Source organism: Poecilia mexicana, unplaced genomic scaffold (assembly GCF_051168715.1).
Source record: "Poecilia mexicana isolate PSO_F unplaced genomic scaffold, ASM5116871v1 scaffold_4, whole genome shotgun sequence".
NCBI classification, from domain to species: domain Eukaryota; kingdom Metazoa; phylum Chordata; class Actinopteri; order Cyprinodontiformes; family Poeciliidae; genus Poecilia; species Poecilia mexicana.
Window position 1 is genome coordinate 14717096 of NW_028263373.1, and position 21267 is coordinate 14738362.

The 21267-nt window shown below is 37.7% G+C and overlaps 2 protein-coding genes across 2 annotated transcripts in view; one reads left to right on the forward strand and one right to left on the reverse strand.

Moving 5' to 3' along the window:
* The window catches only part of pex5la (peroxisomal biogenesis factor 5-like a), a 90275-nt gene extending 72544 nt beyond the window's left edge, over positions 1-17731 (forward strand). Inside the window, exons 12-15 of the mRNA XM_088005260.1 lie at positions 1603-1821; positions 3098-3263; positions 8508-8665; positions 11172-17731. Of these exons, the coding sequence (XP_087861386.1) occupies positions 1603-1821; positions 3098-3263; positions 8508-8665; positions 11172-11373 (745 nt within the window). The 3' untranslated portion in view covers positions 11374-17731. The remainder of the gene's footprint in view (positions 1-1602; positions 1822-3097; positions 3264-8507; positions 8666-11171) is intronic.
* Positions 17732-18083: 352 nt separating this feature from the next.
* usp13 (ubiquitin specific peptidase 13) overlaps positions 18084-21267 on the reverse strand; it is a 32572-nt gene continuing 29388 nt past the window's right edge. The window contains exon 21 of the mRNA XM_015007297.2: positions 18084-21205. Within this exon, the coding sequence (XP_014862783.1) occupies positions 21109-21205 (97 nt within the window). The 3' untranslated portion in view covers positions 18084-21108. The remainder of the gene's footprint in view (positions 21206-21267) is intronic.

Consider the following 21267-nt stretch of genomic DNA (forward strand, 5'->3'; position numbering starts at 1 on the left):
CATTTAATGTATTTTCTTGATATGTTATGTGATAGACCAACACAAATAAGCACACAGATAGAAAGGTGAAATTTGTTTTCCAAATAATACTCAGAAAACTATGATGTGCATTTGTACTCAGCCTACCTGAGACAACACTGAATAGAGCCACCTATAATAAATACAATGAAAGATGAGGTTGTAACATGACAAAACGTAAGAAAGTAAAAGGCCTGTGAATATCTTAGTAAGAAGTGGACGTGCAGCCACAGCGCTAAAAAGCATAAGGCCTCCACTAGTTTCTACTGAATTGCCTTAAACCATATTGGAAGAACAATTTATGTAATTTTTTTCCTATTCTTAAACTGGAGGAACCCTGCTTGGACTTTGATTGCAAAAGTCGGGGCTCTGACTGGATTCCTCAATGGGAGGTGGCCCAATTTCAGTCACAACTCTGCCGAAGTCAGAAATTGCACCTTTCCCAGAGTTTGAAGACTGACAAGTGAAGTAAAGATGCTGCTGAGGAGAAATAATCCATATTTTCCAAGTATTTCATCAATTTATTCTTTTGTCAGATGAGCAGATCATTTAGGTTCAAACTGAACTGATTAGAAAGCAGATCAATAGTTATTTTTCTGCCTCTAAAATAGTCTTCCTTGCATATGAGCACCTTTCAAATTTCAGGTTGCTTGCTGGCTTCGTATTGACTTTGATTGTTATGTAATCACTCCATCTGTGAGGAGTAGTTTGGTCTGAAGTGAGATTAGATTTTTTTTTTTTTCTGGCATTAATCCTGCTGTTGCTACACTGATCTTTATCAACTGGCAGCCATCGCGTTGCTATTTTGCATCTGATTACAAAAACTTACCGTCTGAATAGTTTTTAGTTTTTAATCATTAAAGTTCTGCACAACACAAGCACTTGCTGTGCGTAGCTAAATAAGTTAAAACATGAATGATTAATTCCCAGACATGACAAGCATTTCTGTCCTTAACAAACCATAAAAAGTGTGAAGAAACACACAGACCTAGATTTATCTTTTCTTCAAAAAAAATAAAAAACACATTTCTTTAAGTGTTTTTTTTGTATTCAAACATTGCATGTGTGCAAGCTTAGCCAAGAACAGTTCCCAGCAGGAGGCTGGAATAATTTAGTAGGTCTGGGATTATGATGGTTTTAAGGAAGTTGGCAGACAAACTGCAGCAAATCAGGCTTGAATGTTGATGAAAGCCAAATCTTGTTTTGGCCTCTCACCTAGTCTCTTAACTAATCCAAGTCCTTCTTCCAGCTCTATGGTCCACTTTCCTTTCCTCTTACAAAACCAACAATAGCTCTTCAGTGGTGTATTTTGAAGATATAACTGCAGTAACCACAGCAGAGACACTTCCAATCTCCTGCAACATCACCAAATGAGAGTTTGCATAAATGCAAAGTTAATTCAAATCAAGCAGGTGTGGGCAGCATGGAAAAACCTGCTCCTCTGTGGAGAATGCAGGGCAAAAAGAGTCGCAGCTCATCCAGGCCTGATGTGCTTCTCCTTCAACCGGTCCCAATTAATGCTTGTCACATCTAAATTTCTCTTTGAAGTCCCACTTTACACCCGCTCTCCTTGTCTCTGTCCAGGTGTCTGGAGCTCCACCCTAACAACCTACCGGCCCTCATGGCTCTGGCCGTGAGCCTGACCAACACTGGCATGCGTCATGACGCCTGTGAGGCCCTGCTCCGCTGGTTGAAACACAATCCCAAGTACAAGAACCTGCTGAAGGCCAAGACCCATCTGATGGGCTCCCCCAACTCTCAGCGCAGAATGTCTTACGCTCTCAACGCGGGCCGACACGAAAGGTAGAGAACCTGACCTGATCCAACATGGATAGTCCTAAAAGTGACAGACAGCAACACTCTTTGATACTATGGTCTTTCTTCATTGGCTAAATAGTTCTGAGGAGAGTTTCATTTTTTTTAATTCTTTTTTTCTTCATTCTGTTTCTAATTTACTTATTCAACTGAGGATCTTATTTCCCCCACTTGTTGTTAATTGTGTAAAAGAAAAATAGTTGGCCTAATGTCTTATTGATTTATCTTCTAATTAGCTTCAAGATTAATAAACAATTAATGCATGAATAAATTAACATATTTATGAAATTATAAATATTGATTCACTTTATTCAATTTAAAAATTTAGACATATTGAAGCAATTACAGAAGCAGATATAAATATGTAAAGTTGAGAGTCCTCACATCACTGAGGAAACAGAAAAAAGAGAATGACTAACAATCTGCTGTGATCAATAATATAATTATCTGCACATTAATTTTCTAGGTTTAGACAGCCGTAACTGCCTAATTATTTGTTTTAATAGGCAAAAACAGTGCTGCATATCAATGTGAGGATCAACCTTTTTAATCAGACGTTTTCACATTTCAGAGCTTTTATTTGTTTAGGTTCATGTCAGGGTTTTCTGTTTGGTTATCATAGAAATGAACGGTTTTAAATTTAACCATATTTCACAGAAAATTACTGCTTCTAAGATCTGGGAATAAGCCTGTCCCTTTTCTTAATTACTGTTTATTTTTTACCAGTCTGGTGGCATAGACATAAAAAGACAGCAGAACTTGTGAAAAACATCAAAAACTGCAACAATGATCAAGGCAAGACTCAATTCAGCTTTTTAAAAAGCATTTGTTTTCAAATGTGCCAAGATATCCAGGCTGATAAATTAAACGGTTTAGTTCGCCTCCATGGCCAGACATGTATAAAATCCCGCAGCCAGGTGTGCAGACAGCTTCTATAAACAGGTGTGAAAGAATGGGTGGGTTTACATCACACAGTGGCCTCACCTGTACTTACAGATCATGCCTCAGTCAGAATATCATCTTGCTTCAATGCCTCAGAGTCCAACTGTAAAAATAATAATAATAATAATGACATGTTTGTGCTTTTAGTTGTTCCTATTAAATGAATCGGTTTATGAATGTAAGTTCCCACATTGTACAGCAGAGCTTTACAGACTTCACAGCGCTCACTCAGCAGCAGCAGCTCTAAATCACACTAATCCTGATCCCTGTGTGTGTGCGCGTGTGTGTGTGTGTGTGTGTTTCTGCTCGTGTGTGTTCTCAGCTCACTGCTGCCAGAGGTCAAGGAGCTCTTCCTGGAAGCAGCTCAGAACAACTCGGACAGCGTTGACCCGGATTTACAGACGGGCCTTGGGGTCCTCTACAACCTCAGTGGAGAGTTCAACAAAGCTGTAGAGGCTTTCAATACGGCCCTGTCAGTCCGGCCTGAGGTAGGAAACCCCTCCAAGGCTTTCTCTTGCTCAATCTGATAGAAAATATGCAGACTAAACAGAACCAAACCCTCAAAATGTCCTTTGCTTGTTGTGGCCTGAAAGGCATATTTTCACTGCACCAGTTAAATGTTAATTTTTTTTTTGTTTTATTATATTTAAACATATATTTACAGCTCTTGGAAAAATTAACAGCCCACTGCACTGAACCCCACTGAAAACCTCATGATTATTCCACCAGTTATTGATTTCTGAACTCATCCTGAGTTAAAACATTAGTATTGTTGTTTCTAAATGAATATGAACTTGTCTTCTTTGCATTATTTGAGGTCTGAAAGCACTGCATCTTTTCGTTATTTAGAGCATTTCTCATTTTCTGCAAATAAGTACTACATTTTTGCTTGGAATTTGGAGACATGTTGTCCGTAGTTTATAAAATAAAAGAATAATGTTCCTTTTACTCAAACAAAAGGAACAAAAAGTAAAATCAGAGAAACTGATCATTTTAAGTGGTTTCTTCATTTTTTTCTAGAGCTGCTTTTATAACATAAAACAACAATACTGACCAATACTTATGGGATAAAGCTTCTGTTGTTAGTAGGTAGGAGATAAAGGGACACAAAGTTCAACTCTAGTTCATATTTCAACATTTCTTTACTGTTAGCATTTCTTTACTTCTCTTAAATTTCCGTTTTTAACTCAAAAACCAAGTAAATGTCTAAGAAAGGAGACCAAAATACAGCTTGCAGTAATTAAAATAACACTTTGGCAAGCAGTTCCTGACTTTATAAACACATTTCTACTTGTTGCTTGATTTGACTTTTTATACCAGAACTCGTAAATTTGAGAATATGTGCAGCTCAAAGTTACGTCGTTGGCTGGATGTGGAGCTGCATTTGAGTAAGCCGGGGCACACACTGCGGTGTCTGAGGAAAAGAGTCATTGTACTCGCTGGGTGGTTCTGATATCTTTCTTCAGCAGTTTGTCCAAAAATAGTTCTGACGTTTGTTCTTCTGTGCACAGTAAAATCTACCTGGGAAAAAGGAGATGAAATTGCCTGCAGCTTCAGAGACTCCAGATGGAGCAACCTAAGGAGTGTATTAGGGCTGAAACGATTCCTCGAATGATTCGAGTACCTCGATTACTAAAATTCCTCGAGGAAAATTTACCTGCCTCGAAGCTTCGTTAATTTATGTTTTATTAGTTAGCGCACGTGTTCCGGCCGGGACTTAATTTGCGTTGCGCGGAGCTCTCACTTCCGCCTCTGAGTTGTTGACAAAAGCTAAGTCTCAGCGGCATAAAGTCCAATCTTCAAGACTGGCCTGTGGGGATTTTATTGATTGATGATAATGCCCGACTTTTTATCGTTTTTGGGGAACCAATAAGCATCCTTAAAATGACTGGGGAATGCCTGGAGTACGGCAGCATTTCTCCTCCGGGGCTGCTGGTTGAAAGCGAACGGCGGGAAGAGCGCTGAGGTGAGCGGATAGCCTGAACAGGGCGGGCGGCTGAGTAGCTGATGCTTACCGTGGAAATGTAGCTTTACCGACGAACCGCACAATAAATTTCATATCCCGGTCAGAAGAAACGGGTGGCGGAGCGCATCGTACATGGCTGGTAGATGAGTTTCTGAGTGTGACCAGTGAAGGTGTCGTAAATATCCCGTATTGCTTCCCCCCGTGTTCGTCCCCCGGTCTAACGGTTCGTCAGTCCGCTGGTCTATTTCCTCCCCTCCACCCCATCTTACGTTCATTCGCCCTCTCCTCCCACTCCAGGCGGCATTTCCCGTATTTTCAAACGCAAAGCGTGACAGGTTAGGTGGCAAGGTGAGTTTAATTAATCTATTAAACTCACTGAAGATGAATACATAAACTAAAAGCTGGATTGTAGACATTTTTTATAAGCATATTTGTGAGCCTGCCTCTTTGTTACTAAATTCAATATAATTTCAGATTTTTATATAACTTTTCTTCTGGTTAACTTAGAAAGTGAGCTATTATTGTTACAGGTTAGTTTTCTAAACTACAAAAAAGCAACTGTTAGGGATGCTCAAATATGAAAAATTGGACTGATATTGATATCTGATAGTAACACCGGTATTATGCCAGATTTACCAATATTTCATTTTATAATTTTTTTTTATCCGATTACTCGATTAATCGTAAGAATAATCGATAGATTACTCGATTACTAAAATATTCGTTTACAACAGCCCTAGAGTGTATTGAGTGAGATACAAATACTGCAAAAGCTGTAAAAAAAGGTTATCTAACATCGAGCTGGATTAAATCTACATAGGAAGTGTGATTTCACACAATGTGCAGTTTTAAAGAAAAAAATATGTCTGTAGAACTTGATATAAACTGATAGCCCTGTCTGGTCTTCTACGTACAAAGAGGTTTTGTTGATGCACCAAGGATGAGTAAATTAGTGCAGATTTAGTAAACTGTCTCTTACACAGCTCTGCAGCTGAAAGTAATCAGGCTAAGAGCCAGAGGTGTCTCTGAGTCATTTTGGCATGAGATTGTGACTATAATCTGCTGATGGTTTTCTTTAACAGTAAACATTTCATTTTATAGATTTATTTTAATTGAAATGTGCTTTTTTTGTGTTAAATCTAAAAACTGTAGTACAATGAATTGTTTATACATTTTGTCATGCTCTGTCCACAAAAAAAGGGTTTACTTCTAAAAAAAAAAATCACAAATCACTGACAAAGTGGGAAAGCAGAGCATTCGTGAGAAAATCCGTTCATGGTAAATCTGGAGGAGCTGCAGAGGTCTTAAGCTCAGGTGGGATAATATGTTGACAAGACAACTAGTGTTCTTTCAGTATGCACTCCACAAATGTGGTATTTACAAAAGACTGACAAGAAAAAGAAATTATTGTCAAAGGAAAGCCGCTAGTAGACCCATTTGGATTGTGAACAAGCCATTGAGGAAAAACAAACATGTGGAAAAAGGTTTTTTGGTCAAGCAAAATGTTGGCTTTTCACCTTTTTTGAGGCAGAAAAAGAATGCTGCACATTACCTGAAGCAAACAGTAAAACATGGCAGTGGGGATATTTTTCTTCAGCAGCAGGGAAACTGCTCAGAGGTGTTCATTTTTATTTGGGAAGAAATCCTGTTTGGTGCTGCAAAAGACTTAAAACTGGAAGTGAAGGATATTTACATAGAATAATAAAAACACCAAGCTTACAGTCAGAGCTTCTGTTTAATTGTTTTGATTAAAGTATATTCATCAATAGCATTTTTAAAGACCAAAAGTGGTATTGATGATATAAAAAAAAAATTATAAATAATTGTACATTTAAAGATGAGAATGTGAGATTTAAGTGTCGTGTTTATCTGGTGTTTGGAGATTTAAATGTTTATACGTTGATGAGAATGAGAGGGGCAGGAAATCATAAGATCTTGTATCTTCTACCTGATACTTTTCGAAAAGATAATTTCAAATTGCATGCCAGTTGGCCACAATAATTTGTTTTATTTTTCTTTCTTGCTTTTATTCTTGTCTGTCCAAAATAAATAAATATGTTAAATTGTCTTAATCAAAGTCTACGTCAAAACAAAATCAAGAATCTGAGCACAATATCTGAAAACTGATGTTTGCGGATACTCACATCCAATCTGACGGAGTTTGATCTATGTGGCGAAGAAGCGTAGTTAAAATGTCAGTCTCCGAACGTAAATCAGCAATAGAGACACATTTGTAGCTGCAATTGCAGCAAAAGAAAATTTTACAAAATATGTAATCAGGAGGACAAATGCAAATGCCCATTTTATGATCCTGTTAAGGCAAACCGTCTAGTCAGCACAAGCAATGAGCTAAAATCTGACTTTTTCTGACATAAAGATTCACACTCAGCATTTAAAGCAGAAGTTTTAAGTTTTTTCACAATTTAAGCAGTTTTATTTTATCTTGCGCCTAAAAACTTGGCTCCCTTTCCATTATGCTCATGTTCTCAGATTTGTGTCAACAGACAGGATATCTCAATGGTAAATGGCCTTCATTTATATCGCGTTTTATAAAGTCTATTCACCTGCTAATGTTGTTGAGCTACTGGATCGTAGCCTCAGCTGCACTGGAGCAGACTGGCAGAGTCAAGACACTTTACAAAAAAAAAAATCATTTCAGTTCAATCATTGATTCTAGTTATCAAACAGTTTGAATAATTTTGATATATTCTGTGTTTTCCATTGGGCTGTGCTGCATCGTTAGAGTCCTATTTATTCAATTAATAATGCAGTCTGCAGGATCATCAGAAGAGCTGATCAAATATGGATCCATCAATCAGACTTTCATCTCAGCTCCCGCAGAAATGAAGTCTGCATGGACCAATGCAGCGAGATTCTCACAAATAAATGCCTGTTTGAAAATGGTTTTAGACTAGAGATTCCCAGAATAAAGCACAAGAAAAATGAATTTATATGCATCTACATGAATACTTTACAGTCAGTTCAGAGTCTGGGAGCAGATTCAGAGATGTAAGAGATTCATAAGCTAACATGAGTAAAATAAATGCAAACAACCTTAACAGGGAGAGTAAATGTGTGCAAACATCAAAAACATTCTCACCCTGAAAAACCTTGCAGAAGATAGATATAGATTTTTATTCAAGATCAAGACGTAGTGTATAATCGCCCTACAAAAAATGCAAACATAAATGCATATTCTTTTTGGCACAAAGTAAATATATGTGAAAAAAATGTATTCAAAATCGACTGCATTTACAAACTTTTTTCCTCCGTCTGCATCAGACAGATCAGTCCATCTCCTCCCTTCCCTTTCTCAGGCCGGCATGACTATTATTGTTAAATCCAGTCTCCCATATTTGACTTGCTAATTTCTGCTCCCCCGCTGAAAAGAAAAAGAAAACAGCACTGAAAACAAAAGGCGGTTAATTATAGCCTGCTGCTTGGCTTAGCCAGAGATGAAGGACCCCAGTTCTGTACCAGACCACTGACCTCTGAATGAGCCTGTGAGCCTGCAGGTGGGAAACGGCGACAAGGACGTCCAGCGTGATGTAACTCTGCTTTCATTAAACTAACCTTGCCGGACTACTTTTGTATCCAAAATCTGTGCACAGTTGTTCAAAATAGGTTCTTGTAGGGTGCTTGTGAAAAACTGATCATAATTTCCTGATTAAACAGTAATTCGTCCAAAAGCATAGTTAAAAAAAAAAACAAAAAAACAATCTATTTGAGATTTCTTCATCACTTCAGTGCTCTTCCTCCATTGCAGGACTATTTGCTGTGGAATCGCCTTGGAGCCACATTAGCGAACGGAGACCGGAGCGAAGAGGCGGTGGAGGCTTACACTCGAGCCCTCGAGCTGCATCCAGGGTTCATCAGGTCCCGCTACAACCTGGGCATCAGCTGCATCAACCTGGGGGCCCACAGGTGAGTCACCTCAGGTTGTGTGACAGAGGACATATCAACATGTCCTGGTTTTATGCAGTGGAGCACATACATCATGCAGCAGAACCCAGAAGAGATGTAAGAATAACATAAGATTACACTTTTCTCACTTTTGCTCCTTGGAGATAATCTTTCTTTTTCCTCAGTGTCTAATTGGCTAAATGTCTACATTCTTAAACACTTTTTCTAGACAAATTAACAAGATTTACAATAACAAAATGTGAAAATATGGATAAATGTTTCGTCCAAGACGCAGGATCACAAATTGTCAATCAACTACAGATAAATTAGCCTGCAAATACCAGCATTAAACCATCTTAATTATGACAACAAGTTTTGACAATGTTTGATAAGATAACGACTATAAACCTTGCTGTCATAAATCATACCATAATGATACTATATTGATCATCTCTGAGTATTTAATAGATATTCCAGTGACATCTCTCCAAAACGTTAAATTTCTTTCAATAACAGCAGAAAGGTTCAGTCAGCCATGTTTTAATTCCTGAGAGCAAGTGAGTGTTTTATAGTTTTGACGTAGAGATGAGCACAACTGACTAAAAACGAGGAACCGTTCTCATGGATGAAAATTTAATGTGGAACCAAATCTCAGCCATAGAAAAAATATCATCTTTTGAGAAGCTGTAAAACACATTTGATTGACCACAGCTTAGATTTAGCAACTAAATAGTTAATTTTCTTTAGTATGATTACTTTTCTTATTTATTTTTGTTAGAAACGAGCAGCACCGTTAGTCGCCAAGCAATCAGGCAGGAGCTGAACAAACTGTTTCCAGGATTATAGAAAAGGAAAAGCCAAACACTTGGCTTGGTGAGGAGAAGCAGTGACCTTTAGCATTTTGAGAGCAATTTATCTTCATGGTGCGAAGCTGCAAATAACACTCTACAAAGGTTGAGAGCCTTCTTAAACCATCGATAACAATCAGAGTTTAGGTCCTTTGTCCATCACTGAGCTGAGTTATATGTATTTTAATATGTGTTGTTCAAACCTGATGAATCCCAGTACAGCAACAAATGGCCAGTTTTAGAAATGGAGTTAAGCTGCAGTGCTAAAACTCTGACATTTTGTATATATTAAGGTCTGAACTTTCTTTTTTTTTCCCGTTAATATTAAGACATAGACAAAAACAGAATTAAAATGACAAATAAAATACCAGCAGAGAGCAACAGAAACTTATAAATGTGGAGAAAAGTGAACGTCATGCTGTCCACATAATCCTGTCTGAAACAAAACAGCTGGTAAGTCAAAGTTTGTATGCACAGCCTCGCAAAACCATTGATTTCCTTTGATTTCTGTCAGACTTCAATGTATTTTATTGTTGTTTTATGTAACTAAATAATCTTTTACCGCATCTACAGCTGTAAGGTTTATTGCTGTATGTCCCTCCAAGGTTTCCATGTCTAGAGAGTGGTTTTGCTCATCCTACTTTGAAAAATAGATCTTGCTCATTATGATCTACTTAATGAGATTAGCTTACTCTTTTCTCAACTTAGAGAGAAGACCACGTTCTGACCTTTTTCTGGGCCAAGCCAAGGCAAAAATACAGCTGGGTCAAACTTATTCTGCTGCAGCTCCTTCTGAAAGTTGAGGCTCTACCGATGTTGTCCAGCTTCTATGCTCCTGCTGAAGAATAGCAGTCCCATAGCATGACACCACCTCCGCTATGTTGCATTGTGGGAATGGTGTGCTCAAGATTATCTTGGACCGGAAAATAAACTTTTGATCTCAAGTGAACGGAGCAGCTTCTTGTTGCAAAACAAAAACAAGACTTTTTAGTGCTTTGTTTCAACAATGAACAATGAAGGGCAAATTTGTGGGCAATAGTTGTTATGACAATAGATTATCCCACTTGAGCTTTCTACAGCTCACGTAAAGTTATCACGAACCTGATTAATGTCCCTCTTGACTAGTGTGCTATTTTATCTTTGTTCCATGTGGGATGGATGATAGATTGGACAGCGCTCTGTCAAATGTCCAAAGCTTGTTAACGCTGCTTAAAACATCCGCATAAGTTTTTCCTAGAACTGCTACTGTAGTTCTTGATCTTTGTGAAACTGTGTAAAAAAAATATTAACAAACTTCTGAGATCTTCTCAGAACTATTTATGCAGAGATGAAATAAGGTGAATTTTAAAGGTAGCAGGTGATTCTGTTGGGTTGTGAGAAGAAAGAGGGTACAAACTTTTACACTTATATTTGTACAAAATGAGGAAAGTTTTAAGGCAAATTAATATTTTATGCAAGGCACCATATATTGTTATTCATGTGACATAAACTAATCTCAGAGACCTGCTTTTGATCATGCTAGTGTGACAAGCGAGAGATCACATCCTATTTAAACAATAGAAACACTGAGGAGATTTCATTTTAGACATTTATTTATTTATTCAGAAAATGTAACAAACCAGACATAAACTCTCACAGTTTACACTGCGCGAAGTGACTTGTCCCTTTTGTTTCCCCAGAGAGGCAGCCAGTAACTTCCTGATGGCTTTAAGTCTCCAGAGGAAAAGCCAGAGCGGTCAGCAGTCCCATCAGGTGATGTCTGGCAACATCTGGGCAGCTCTGAGGATAGCTTTATCTATGATGGACCAACCCGAACTCTTCCAGGCCGCAAACATTGGCGATCTGGATCTCCTGATGAGGGCCTTTAACTTGGACTTTTGAGTAATCGACGGAGTGCACTCTGTCATTTGTTCTCTGATCTCTGGCCAGAAGCCAAAAGCCCAAAGTGCACACGGTTTGAGTTAACACACCGGCGTGTGTGTTTAGTTTCTGCATATCAAAATGAACTGAAAAGGTCAAACCCTGTCACGTCCTTCTTGCCCTAAATTTTTTGAGAGCAGTTCGGAGGGCCGCTTCTTCCAGGGGTTCGGATGGACTGCTTAGCGATGGAATTTGCACTGCAATTTGTGATTTCCCTAAAGAGCACAAGGACGGGCGAAGATTGTATGAGCAATGCCTTAGAGGACGCATCAATTAAAAACTGACTCATGCAGTGGAACAGAGGTGAGCCAGGAGTGACAGCCAGATTTAAGACTCCCACAGAGGAACCCTCACAAGCCATTTGCAGCAGAAAAGATGAGGTTTTGAGAGGAAGATCTGTTGACTCAGGACTGCCTCCCCCCCCTCTCTGACGGTTGGATCCAGTGAGCCGAACAATAAAGGCTCCACCTTGTAACCCCGGAGCTCTATATTGTCTTCCTGGCTTCATCTCCCCCTCTGTCAATGGAGACTTATTACTCTGCATCAAAAAACAAAAAAAAACAAAAACCACAACAAACATTTTCAGAAATGGAGAGATTAGCATACTTATAGAAGTTTTCCCTTTGCACTTTTAGATGACTTCCTCTATGGAATGCGCAACCCAGGTTGTAAAGCCTTACTGAGATGCATGCGTCCAACATTATTTATTTACACTATTTTTATGGCGACAAGGAACAAAATATATCAAAGCCATTTTCAGACCGGTTTAAATTTCTTAACATAAGTGCTGTTCTTAGAACCTGTACGACTTCTGATCCGCTAATCTCAGTTCAGTTGTTTATATATTTATGCAGCTCGTGTGTAATATTTGTTGCTTTAATGCTGACTGGCTGGAGGGATGCACACAGTGAGCGGGTAATATTGATTTGAATCGTGTTTTTTTTTTTTTTTTTTAACCTTTCTCAGAGGGAAAAGTGGTTATATTTCTAAAAATGTCTCGTCTCAGAGGCCCCTACAAAGAAAAGCGCCTAATTTTTATTTATGCTGACTGTATTCATTTCAATACAGCATACTAACATTAGATTAAAAGATGTGTATTTGCAAGCCAGGACCCAAGACAGCGGCTTGATGAATTTCCTTAATGTAGTCATTTGTATCTTTGCTGCTCCTTCTCCGGCAGCAAAGCTCATTCATTTAATTAAATCAGTTACCCTCAGCCATCATGCATGATTTCAATATTTATAGAGGCTCGCTTAGAGTTGCACACATTTCCTATAAAAGGAAAAACAGATTTTATAAATAAATAAATGCTATTCAGAAGATCATTATACATTATAAAATGCACTGATGCTCCTGCTTAAGATAAACCCTTTGCAGCACCTCTAAATATTTCTTATGATTTTCATTTGTCAGCTTCCTTCTAGTCACAGTTTGAAAGTCGCTGTGAGTTTAACGCCATGCAGCTTGCCGTGCGGCGGCGGTGGTGGCGGAGTGAATGATAGATGATCTGCTGTGCAGTACAGCTCACTTTGGTGTTTATCGGTCGTGTCCACAGTCCGGGTGTGCTGCAGAAAGCTTTTCTTTTTTTTTTTTCCTTCTTCTTCTTATTGTCGGCGCCTATGCAAAAGGTCATGTTTCATGTTTGTCCCCATCTGCCTCTGTGGAGCAAAGGGAAGTGTTGATTCTGTGTTTTGAATGAATGCTATCAGCGGGAACCAGAGACCAGAACCAGAACCATTCATCTTCCTAACAGTGCAGCTGGGATGACACACTCTGTGTCAGGAGGAGTGTTTTTATCAGGCGGCTGGGGGAGAACAAACAGAAACCAGCTGAAGTGCGGCATTGACACTGTATGAATCTGCGACATAATAATGCATCTGTGGCTGCAGCTGCACACGCCAAATTCACAGCTGTAGACATTTTCTTTTTCTTCTGTCAGCTCACTTTTCTCTTTGCATAAGTAGTCACACTTGTCACATTATTCCAGCCACAAACATTTGCTTATATACAAACAAAATTGTGTGTCGTTTTGAAGTGCAACATGCATTTGTCCTCAGGCCCCAGAAGTAATTTTAGTGTAAAATTCCTTTTCGCAAAGATTGCAGATGCAAGTCTTTTGGGCTTTTCTTTACCAGCTTTGAAAAGTTGCTAATTAGTCGGGTTGTCAGCAGCAGTTTTTTAAGTCATGCCTCAGTTGATGCAGGCATGGACTTTGACATTGCCATTCATAAATGCCCTTAGCAAATCATTCCATGGTATCTTTGGTGGTAGGTTTTGCAGTTTTGTTATTTTTTTATGACTGTCTTGTATTTAGGCTCCATTTACTCTGAAGAAGCATCAACATGTCCTGATCTTAAGTCTTTCTTTCAGTGCAACTGGCTTGTTGCTACTTGCTCACAAAGACCAGTGCAACGTATGAATAGTCTCCAATCTGAGCGGTGAATCTCCTCTGAAGACACGTTGGTCACCATGGCTGCTTTTCTGATCAATGCTCTCTTTTTAGCCAATGTGTTTTCAGGGGTCTGAATTGTTTTGCAGCTGGGTCAAATAATTCCCCATGAGATGTTCAAATCGTGGGATGTTGCTTAAAAACCTCACCCTACTTTGAACTTATTTGATGCGTTGCTTCGTCTCCAGGATGCCGTTTGTTCACTAATGTTCTGTAACAAACCTCGAGGCCTTCACAGAACACATGAATTTATATAGAGAAGTTACGCACATTTGAACTATAATAAGTAAATATGTGGCATAGGGTATTAGCAAAAATGGGCACATGTCGTGTTATTTTATTTGTGAAAATAACAAAAAACATTTATTATTTCTATTTGACTTTACCGTCATGCAGAACATTTTGTTTGTCGTCTGTCTTATATAATCTGCGTACAATTCGATGAAGTTTGTGGCTGTACTGCAACAACTCCCAAAGATATTTGTTTTACTTTTGGACGGTAAGTAAAGTAAGTTTTAGTTAAAAAGCAGCCGCCTTCGGCAAGATGTTCAGTGGCCAAAAACACTTTTAAGAGGAAATCGCTTGAGTTGGCTATCATTTGCTCACAGTGACATTTGCATTGCAACTGAAAATGAAACAAAATTGCTTCATTTCAAAGAGGCATATGAAATTCAGGTTGAATGTTTTATACTTTGCAAAAGTAGCTTCTGGAAAGGCCTTACAGAAAATTAGGGGGCAAATTTATTCCTAACTTTATGTTCACAGAGGTTAGTACTCTTTTGGCAAGTTCAGTTTACTTATACTTAGAAACTCATTGTGTTTTTATATATATATATTTTTGAAATACCTACTAATTTAGGAGTAAAGAGGGAGCTTTTCAACAGTTTCTGAAGCACCAACTATTATTCATTTTGTTTTCATTTTATTATTGTGTAATCTCTTTTTTATCCCAAATCTAAATTATTCTCAGCAACTAATCTTCCCTTCAACAACCTGCAATGTTAATATTTTTGCTTTAATTGTAGCTTTTCCTCATCAACACAGTGAAATCAACATGAGATGCATTTTTCCCAGCGCTTCGTTGCCCCAGTTTGGTTCAGCTTAGCTATAAAGCAAAGACAACATTCTGGCATTTTGAGTGTTTTTTTTTTTTTTTTTTTCAGTTTAGAGCTAATTGGATTCTTAATGATACAAGCATGGGATTGCAACCAAATGCATCGTGCAAATTGAAACATGCTGTAAAATTAATTAAATTTACTTTTCTTTTCTTTTTTTAGCTCAGTCAATTAATATATTGACTTGTAAGTTACTTTGTTATAAGATTAAGTACTAGTGATGGTCAACGGATGCTAGCTCCAGAAATGTTTCCACTCAAATCAAAAATATATATTTACAGATGTCATTTGTTATTTTCAGTTACATCTTCTGGAAATAATTATAATAGCCAAGCAGAAATGTCCCAAGAACACAACAACAATAGTCAGACGTTGTGTGTGTACGAGTGTTTCTGTCTGCAGACGTTGTGTTTGGCTGCTAGATAAGCCTCTGTCCGTCTTCATTATCTTCTTTGTAATAGCTTTACTTACTTTTAGAAAAGAACAATATGTTCTCTGTAATCATTTTACACACACAACTTGTTTCCATTTGTCCTCTTTCTCAGCAGAACTGCAGAAAAACACCAAGTTTGGGAATTATGTTCATTTTTCAGATCACATCTTGGGCCTTCACTTTTTTATTCTGTAACTTTAAAACAAAAAAAAGGAGAAAGCTTTAAGCTCTGCCCTTAAAGTCAAGATTTTTTGTAGAATTAGGTACCTCCTCAGGTGAACCGAAGTAGCTTAGCGCATGCTTCTGAGAAACATCATGAGGACATAGCATGTTAATTATGGCACAGAATTATACCTTCATTTTAATGCATGTAGGTGCTTGCTTTTGCTATCACTAATATATGTAACATTTAGGCATATGAAGAGGCTCCCTTGCAATATTTCTACAATATACTGCAACCGTAGCATTAAACAATTATCTATATATTCAGTATTTATTCAACACACGGTATGTTTTATGGCATAAAAGAAGAAGTGCAGAGCTGACGCATAATAATGAGGATACAGAAAACATTTTCAGAAAAATCTAGGCTTAGATCATTTTCCTGCAGCAGTAGGTGATCATAGTTAATCCACTGAAATTTTGAAACTACATCGGCGGATAAAACCTATAAAACTTTGCTTTTTGCCTCCGCTGCTTTCTTGTCTTGCCATGTTTGTTGCCGTATCTAAAAACACTTTTTGCTTTCCTATAAAGTTTGCATGTTGCTTTCTCTGTGACCTCTTTTAGTGTAGTGGAAGCACATCAGGACAATTACTAAATTACTACTGCTATTTATTTTTATTTTTCCTACTTATCTCTTGATTGTGGAAGCCAATTCCTGCCTCTCTGATGAAAAAACAAGTAAACTTGTATCTCATTATACTCAAATGCCTTGAATTGGCTCTGTGACATTATAAAGAGAAGAGTGAAACAAGTTTGGCTTAATATAAAGAAATTGATGTTGCAACATCATGAAGTTATACTTCAGAAGTGATTTTATAAATCTAATAATCCTTCCAGTTTTGGAAGAATCCCACAATGTAAAAAAAAAAACTGAATGGTAACCAGTTTGGCAGAGAAAAAAATAATGATGAAATAAAAGTTTTGTTTTTTATCAAAGAGGCAGAAATGGGCTTCCCTTCTTGTCAAGCCCTCTGGGATTGACAAGAATTCAATTCTTTGCACCAATTCTCTGCACCAATCTGTCACTGCCTCTAAGTGGTCAAATAATTATTAGCTGATTTTTATCAGAAAATAGGTCATACCATTTAGCTGTTGGAGCCACTTGAACCATTCTGCATGTTGTAGCATAGCATCACTAACATTATCTTGCTGAAACATTTAAGTAGCATTTATGTCAAATTTGTAGCACTAGTGCCTATGTGTGTCGTATATGGCATCTCTTAGTTGCAATTCTCATGTGAAAGATTTTTTTTTTGACTTGTACAAAAGCTTTCTGGCATTTCTCTGTTTAGCTGGAGATACCAGATGAGCAGGAAGCCACCAGTTGGAAAAACAAGGCAGATATGCAATAGTGTGCCAGGGATTAGGGATTTAAAATGGTTGTACTAAATGTAAAGTAAAACTGCAAATCAATTTGAAATCATTTTACATTCTCACATTTACAGCTATAATCATTGTTGCTTATTCTACTTAAGATATTTAATAACACTTTTAAACACATCTGTTTATTCTTTTCACAGAAGGAACAAAAGTTCACACATGTAACTAGAATAAAATGAAATGTCCAGAAAGACATTTAAAAAAGCACCTACTTTAAGAAAGAATGCATTATAGTACAAGATTAAGTTATTTTTTTACCTTTATTAAATAATGCATTTTCTCATCTTTATTATTTATTCTATATTTTATTAAGGCTCAAAGGCATTTTGTGTCTCCATAGATGTAAAGAGTCTGTACTTTACAGATGTAATAATGTATTTGCTGGTTTTGTTGCGATGTAACTTTGAAGCATTTAAAAACGACTTAAAGCTGCCTGTAGGCCGGGGCTCATGAACGTCATTAACCCATTGCTGTTACTTTGTTGCAACATGTACAGTGATAGTTTGCTTTAGCAAATTTAATTGAAGCATCACATTTAAATAAAAACTATATTTTGATGATTGAGACTAGAAATTATATACTTTCTATACATGCATCCATTTATTAAACCACTTACTATAATGCTTGTTACTGAACTTGTATAACCACAAGGAAAGCATTAGCACCTTTAACAACAAAGTATGGAAGTAACCTTTTAAAATAAACTATTGTTATATATTTTCTGCTTGTCTGTCTTCTTTGGGATGCCTCAAGAATCTGTTCTCGGGCTACTTTTATCTAACATTATTTCATATCCGGCTATCGGTCTGAATGTCCTACAGCTAAATGCAGAACAGACAGAAATCATGTGAGGTTAGAAAGCAACCATAAAGTTTTGATGGACTAACATCTGAGTTTCAATAAAATAAAAATAAACTGCCTAGTACCATTTCAAGAACATCACCAGAAAATATGATTTCTTTAAGAAACAAGACTAAAAAACCTGGTTCAAGCTTTTCAGTTTCTTAATGTAATTGTGCATAGACAGTACAGGTCTATGCACCCTACCCTGGTTTAAAATGAAAAGAAGTTGTTTCAACAAATGTGGAGTTTATTAAATTACCCAAACATCATAAAGTAAACAGTGCCACTGGATATGCTGTACGGTATTCACGTACACTAAAGCCACATTTGGATTAACAGCTACATTACAAAAGTAAAATAATCCCACGAATAAAAACTAAGGTAGTGGCACAGATCTTTTTGCAAAAAGGCAGCAGGGAGAAAAACAATTAACATGTTTGGCATTTATGGAAGTGGAAAAAAAAATAGGATAAAAGCTGCAAAAGTACTATTGTACAATCCAAATAACTACATGTTGACCTTTAGTGCACATGCTGAATATGAAACTTTTTCTTGTAACAAATTGAATAAGAAGACAAGAAAGGAGTGAGCAGAGGAAAAGCTGAAACGAGACAATAAAAAAAAAATAATAAAAATATCTATCCAGGAAACAGAAAGGACAAACTTCAGAGCACAGGTGGACACATTTATAACTGACCACAGCTGAGCGAGACAACAACCTCATCAGTCATCCGCTGATGAAGAGCAGCAGAAATGCAGGACTTGCATAGAGACTTTGAGTAATATTTCCTGCTGCATAGATGAGAAACGCAGCAGCAGTTTCATTGAGAGGTGGAGATTTGATACGAGTTAAGATTTGTCCAGGGAGGTTTAGGCACAGTGTTGCTAAAGAGAAGCACAGTGAAAATTAAGTTTATCCCATAAATTGAGTATTAGTTGAAATAATCTGTAAAGACAGAATAGAAACAGCCTTTAGGTGATTATGAATGAAAGAAGCGTTTTTGTTTCTATTCCGTCATCTTCCAGCTAAAAATAGCGTTTTTGTTGCTGTTCTTATTCAAACTACTTTGTTTTCTTTTTTACACTAACATTGGTTAGTTGGCATCCATTTTTTCATGGGAACCATTATGTCAACAATTAAATGTAAAGATGGACTTGAGTTTTTGAGGACAAAAAAAAAAAATAGTCATAACCCACAGATGTCAAAGTGAAGTTCTGCAAAGCAAACAAAGACCAGTCAGGAAATACATTCATCACTAGAACACCAAATAAAGAATAAAATTAAACCTTCCAAACCATTAATACTGAATTATCTTTTTCTATCCAGGATCAATTTGAGAGTAAACTTTGAATTCTCAATACCTCCAGCTTCAGGAGCCACTGAGTTTCTGCTAAGCATGTCAATGCACAAAACAAATGGCCAATGCTTTGAAATATTTGCATTGTCTTTTGCTTGGATGCATTTTCTATTCCAGTAAAGGACAACAAACCAGCGTGGGCCGGTATGAGATTCTGGTTTGAGAAGGCTGTGGTAAAACGCCATGGTTTCAGTGCGTCAATGTGTTTAAAATAACAAAACAAAATTATTCCGACTGCTGCTGCCAAAATAAATTACACTGATTTATCGTTAAATTATTTACTGTCATTTTGATTCACAGCAAATTAAATTAAAAAAAAAATTCCCCTTGAATTTAGTTTTTGAGTGCTTATTGCACAACATATACCTTTTAAGCTGTTCTGCTCTTTATACTCTCTAAAAGTATAGCAAGATGATATTAGCTGGAAACTAACCTTTTGAAACCTTGATATATAAATCCCATGTCTACCAGTCAGCACATCCTGAATTTTGAAGACATCCTATTTAGATTCAGATGGGTTGAATGATTTTTGCTGGTTTATGGGTTTTGAAGAGGAGCTTCTGTCCACAATGAGCACCATAAACATTTACATTCGGCAACGCAAAAAGCATGTGCAGCGTGTGCAGCGTGTGCAGCGTGTGCAGCGTGTTCGCCGCGGAGGAGACACGGATCAGTGTGCAGCCTTCATCCCGGATTTAGTTGCAGTGCATATTTCTCCAGACGTGCTGCTCTGGAGTCTGGACAACAGTTCAATAAATAACAACGAGAGTCCTGCAAATTGGCAACAACTCAATGAAAACATTCGTTTCACCTTTTTTGGGTCACCGTCTGAATCTGTCGGGGTGATAAAGAAGCCAAACTGCTGCAGGTGCAGCTGGGTTCACGTTTGCAGAGGAAGCAAATATTTTGCAATTTGGGCAAAAACTGTCTAAAAAGTTCAGGACTGAGAACTTTTATACGAGATTTAGTTGCAGCGCTGAAACTAACACTTATTTAAACAGGCTTATACTTGCTCCAATTGGGCATTCATGATATTAAATACTGTCACGGTTTAAGGAATAACTTAACTTCACTCGTGGGTGAATAGACATGTTATTCCACTTCTTTTGCATCAAGTGCAGAACATTTTTTTTTTATTATTTAAAAGTGCTTTTGGGGGTTTTGGAAGTCAGCCAGCGCAGAAGGAAATGGAAACATCTTGTTTCTGGGGCAGTTTTTAGCTGTAATCCAGCAAATAATTCTGTGCATTTACAGTCGTCTAGATAACATTTTATCTTTCCTTGTGCTTTCCTGAATCTGGAAGCTTAAAAGGTGTTTGGGGTGTTCCCTCAGCATCCAGAGTTGCCCCACAGTGAATGAATGGGACACATTCATTGTATTTTGTGGCAAAATGAAAAGCCGCTAACAGCACAGACATCACTTATGTTTTGTTGCAGAATCTGAGCATTTGTGGAGCGGAAATGTAGCACTGCCATCTAAGCACACATTTATAAAATGTAGCAGTGTGAAAGTACAGCGCAGCAGCTGAAGGCAGTGAGGAGGAGCAACCCGATTTGATATGTTGCATCGTTTTGTTTCCAGACCACTCCAGAAGTACAAATTGCACGCATCCCTGTGTACTTACTTTTTGTTTTTCCCTGTTTGTCTCTCCCAACATAAACAATGAAATATACATTCAAAGCACAACAAATGCACAGAAAATAAGCACATCGCTTTCCTTTTTGGATCATTATTCCTAATTACTCCGGTGTGAGATGAGGATAAGGCAAGAAGCTGGTCTGTGAGGTTTCTTCCATCGTTTCTGCTGTGGCTGTTGTTGCAGGTGTCTGCCCGTCTTTCTGGGTGAAAGACTGAAGCTATTTAAAGACTGCAGGGAGCAGGGAGGCAGCGGTTTTAACTGCTCGAGAGGCGACGGTAAAAGTAGATGTAGCCCAAGTCCTTCGGAGGCCTTTCTGACAAACACACCTTGTGGTCGTTGTAGATCACCCACCTGAATGAAGAGGAGCGAAGATTATTCATTATACACACTGTTCAGAGCCACGAATGCTACAG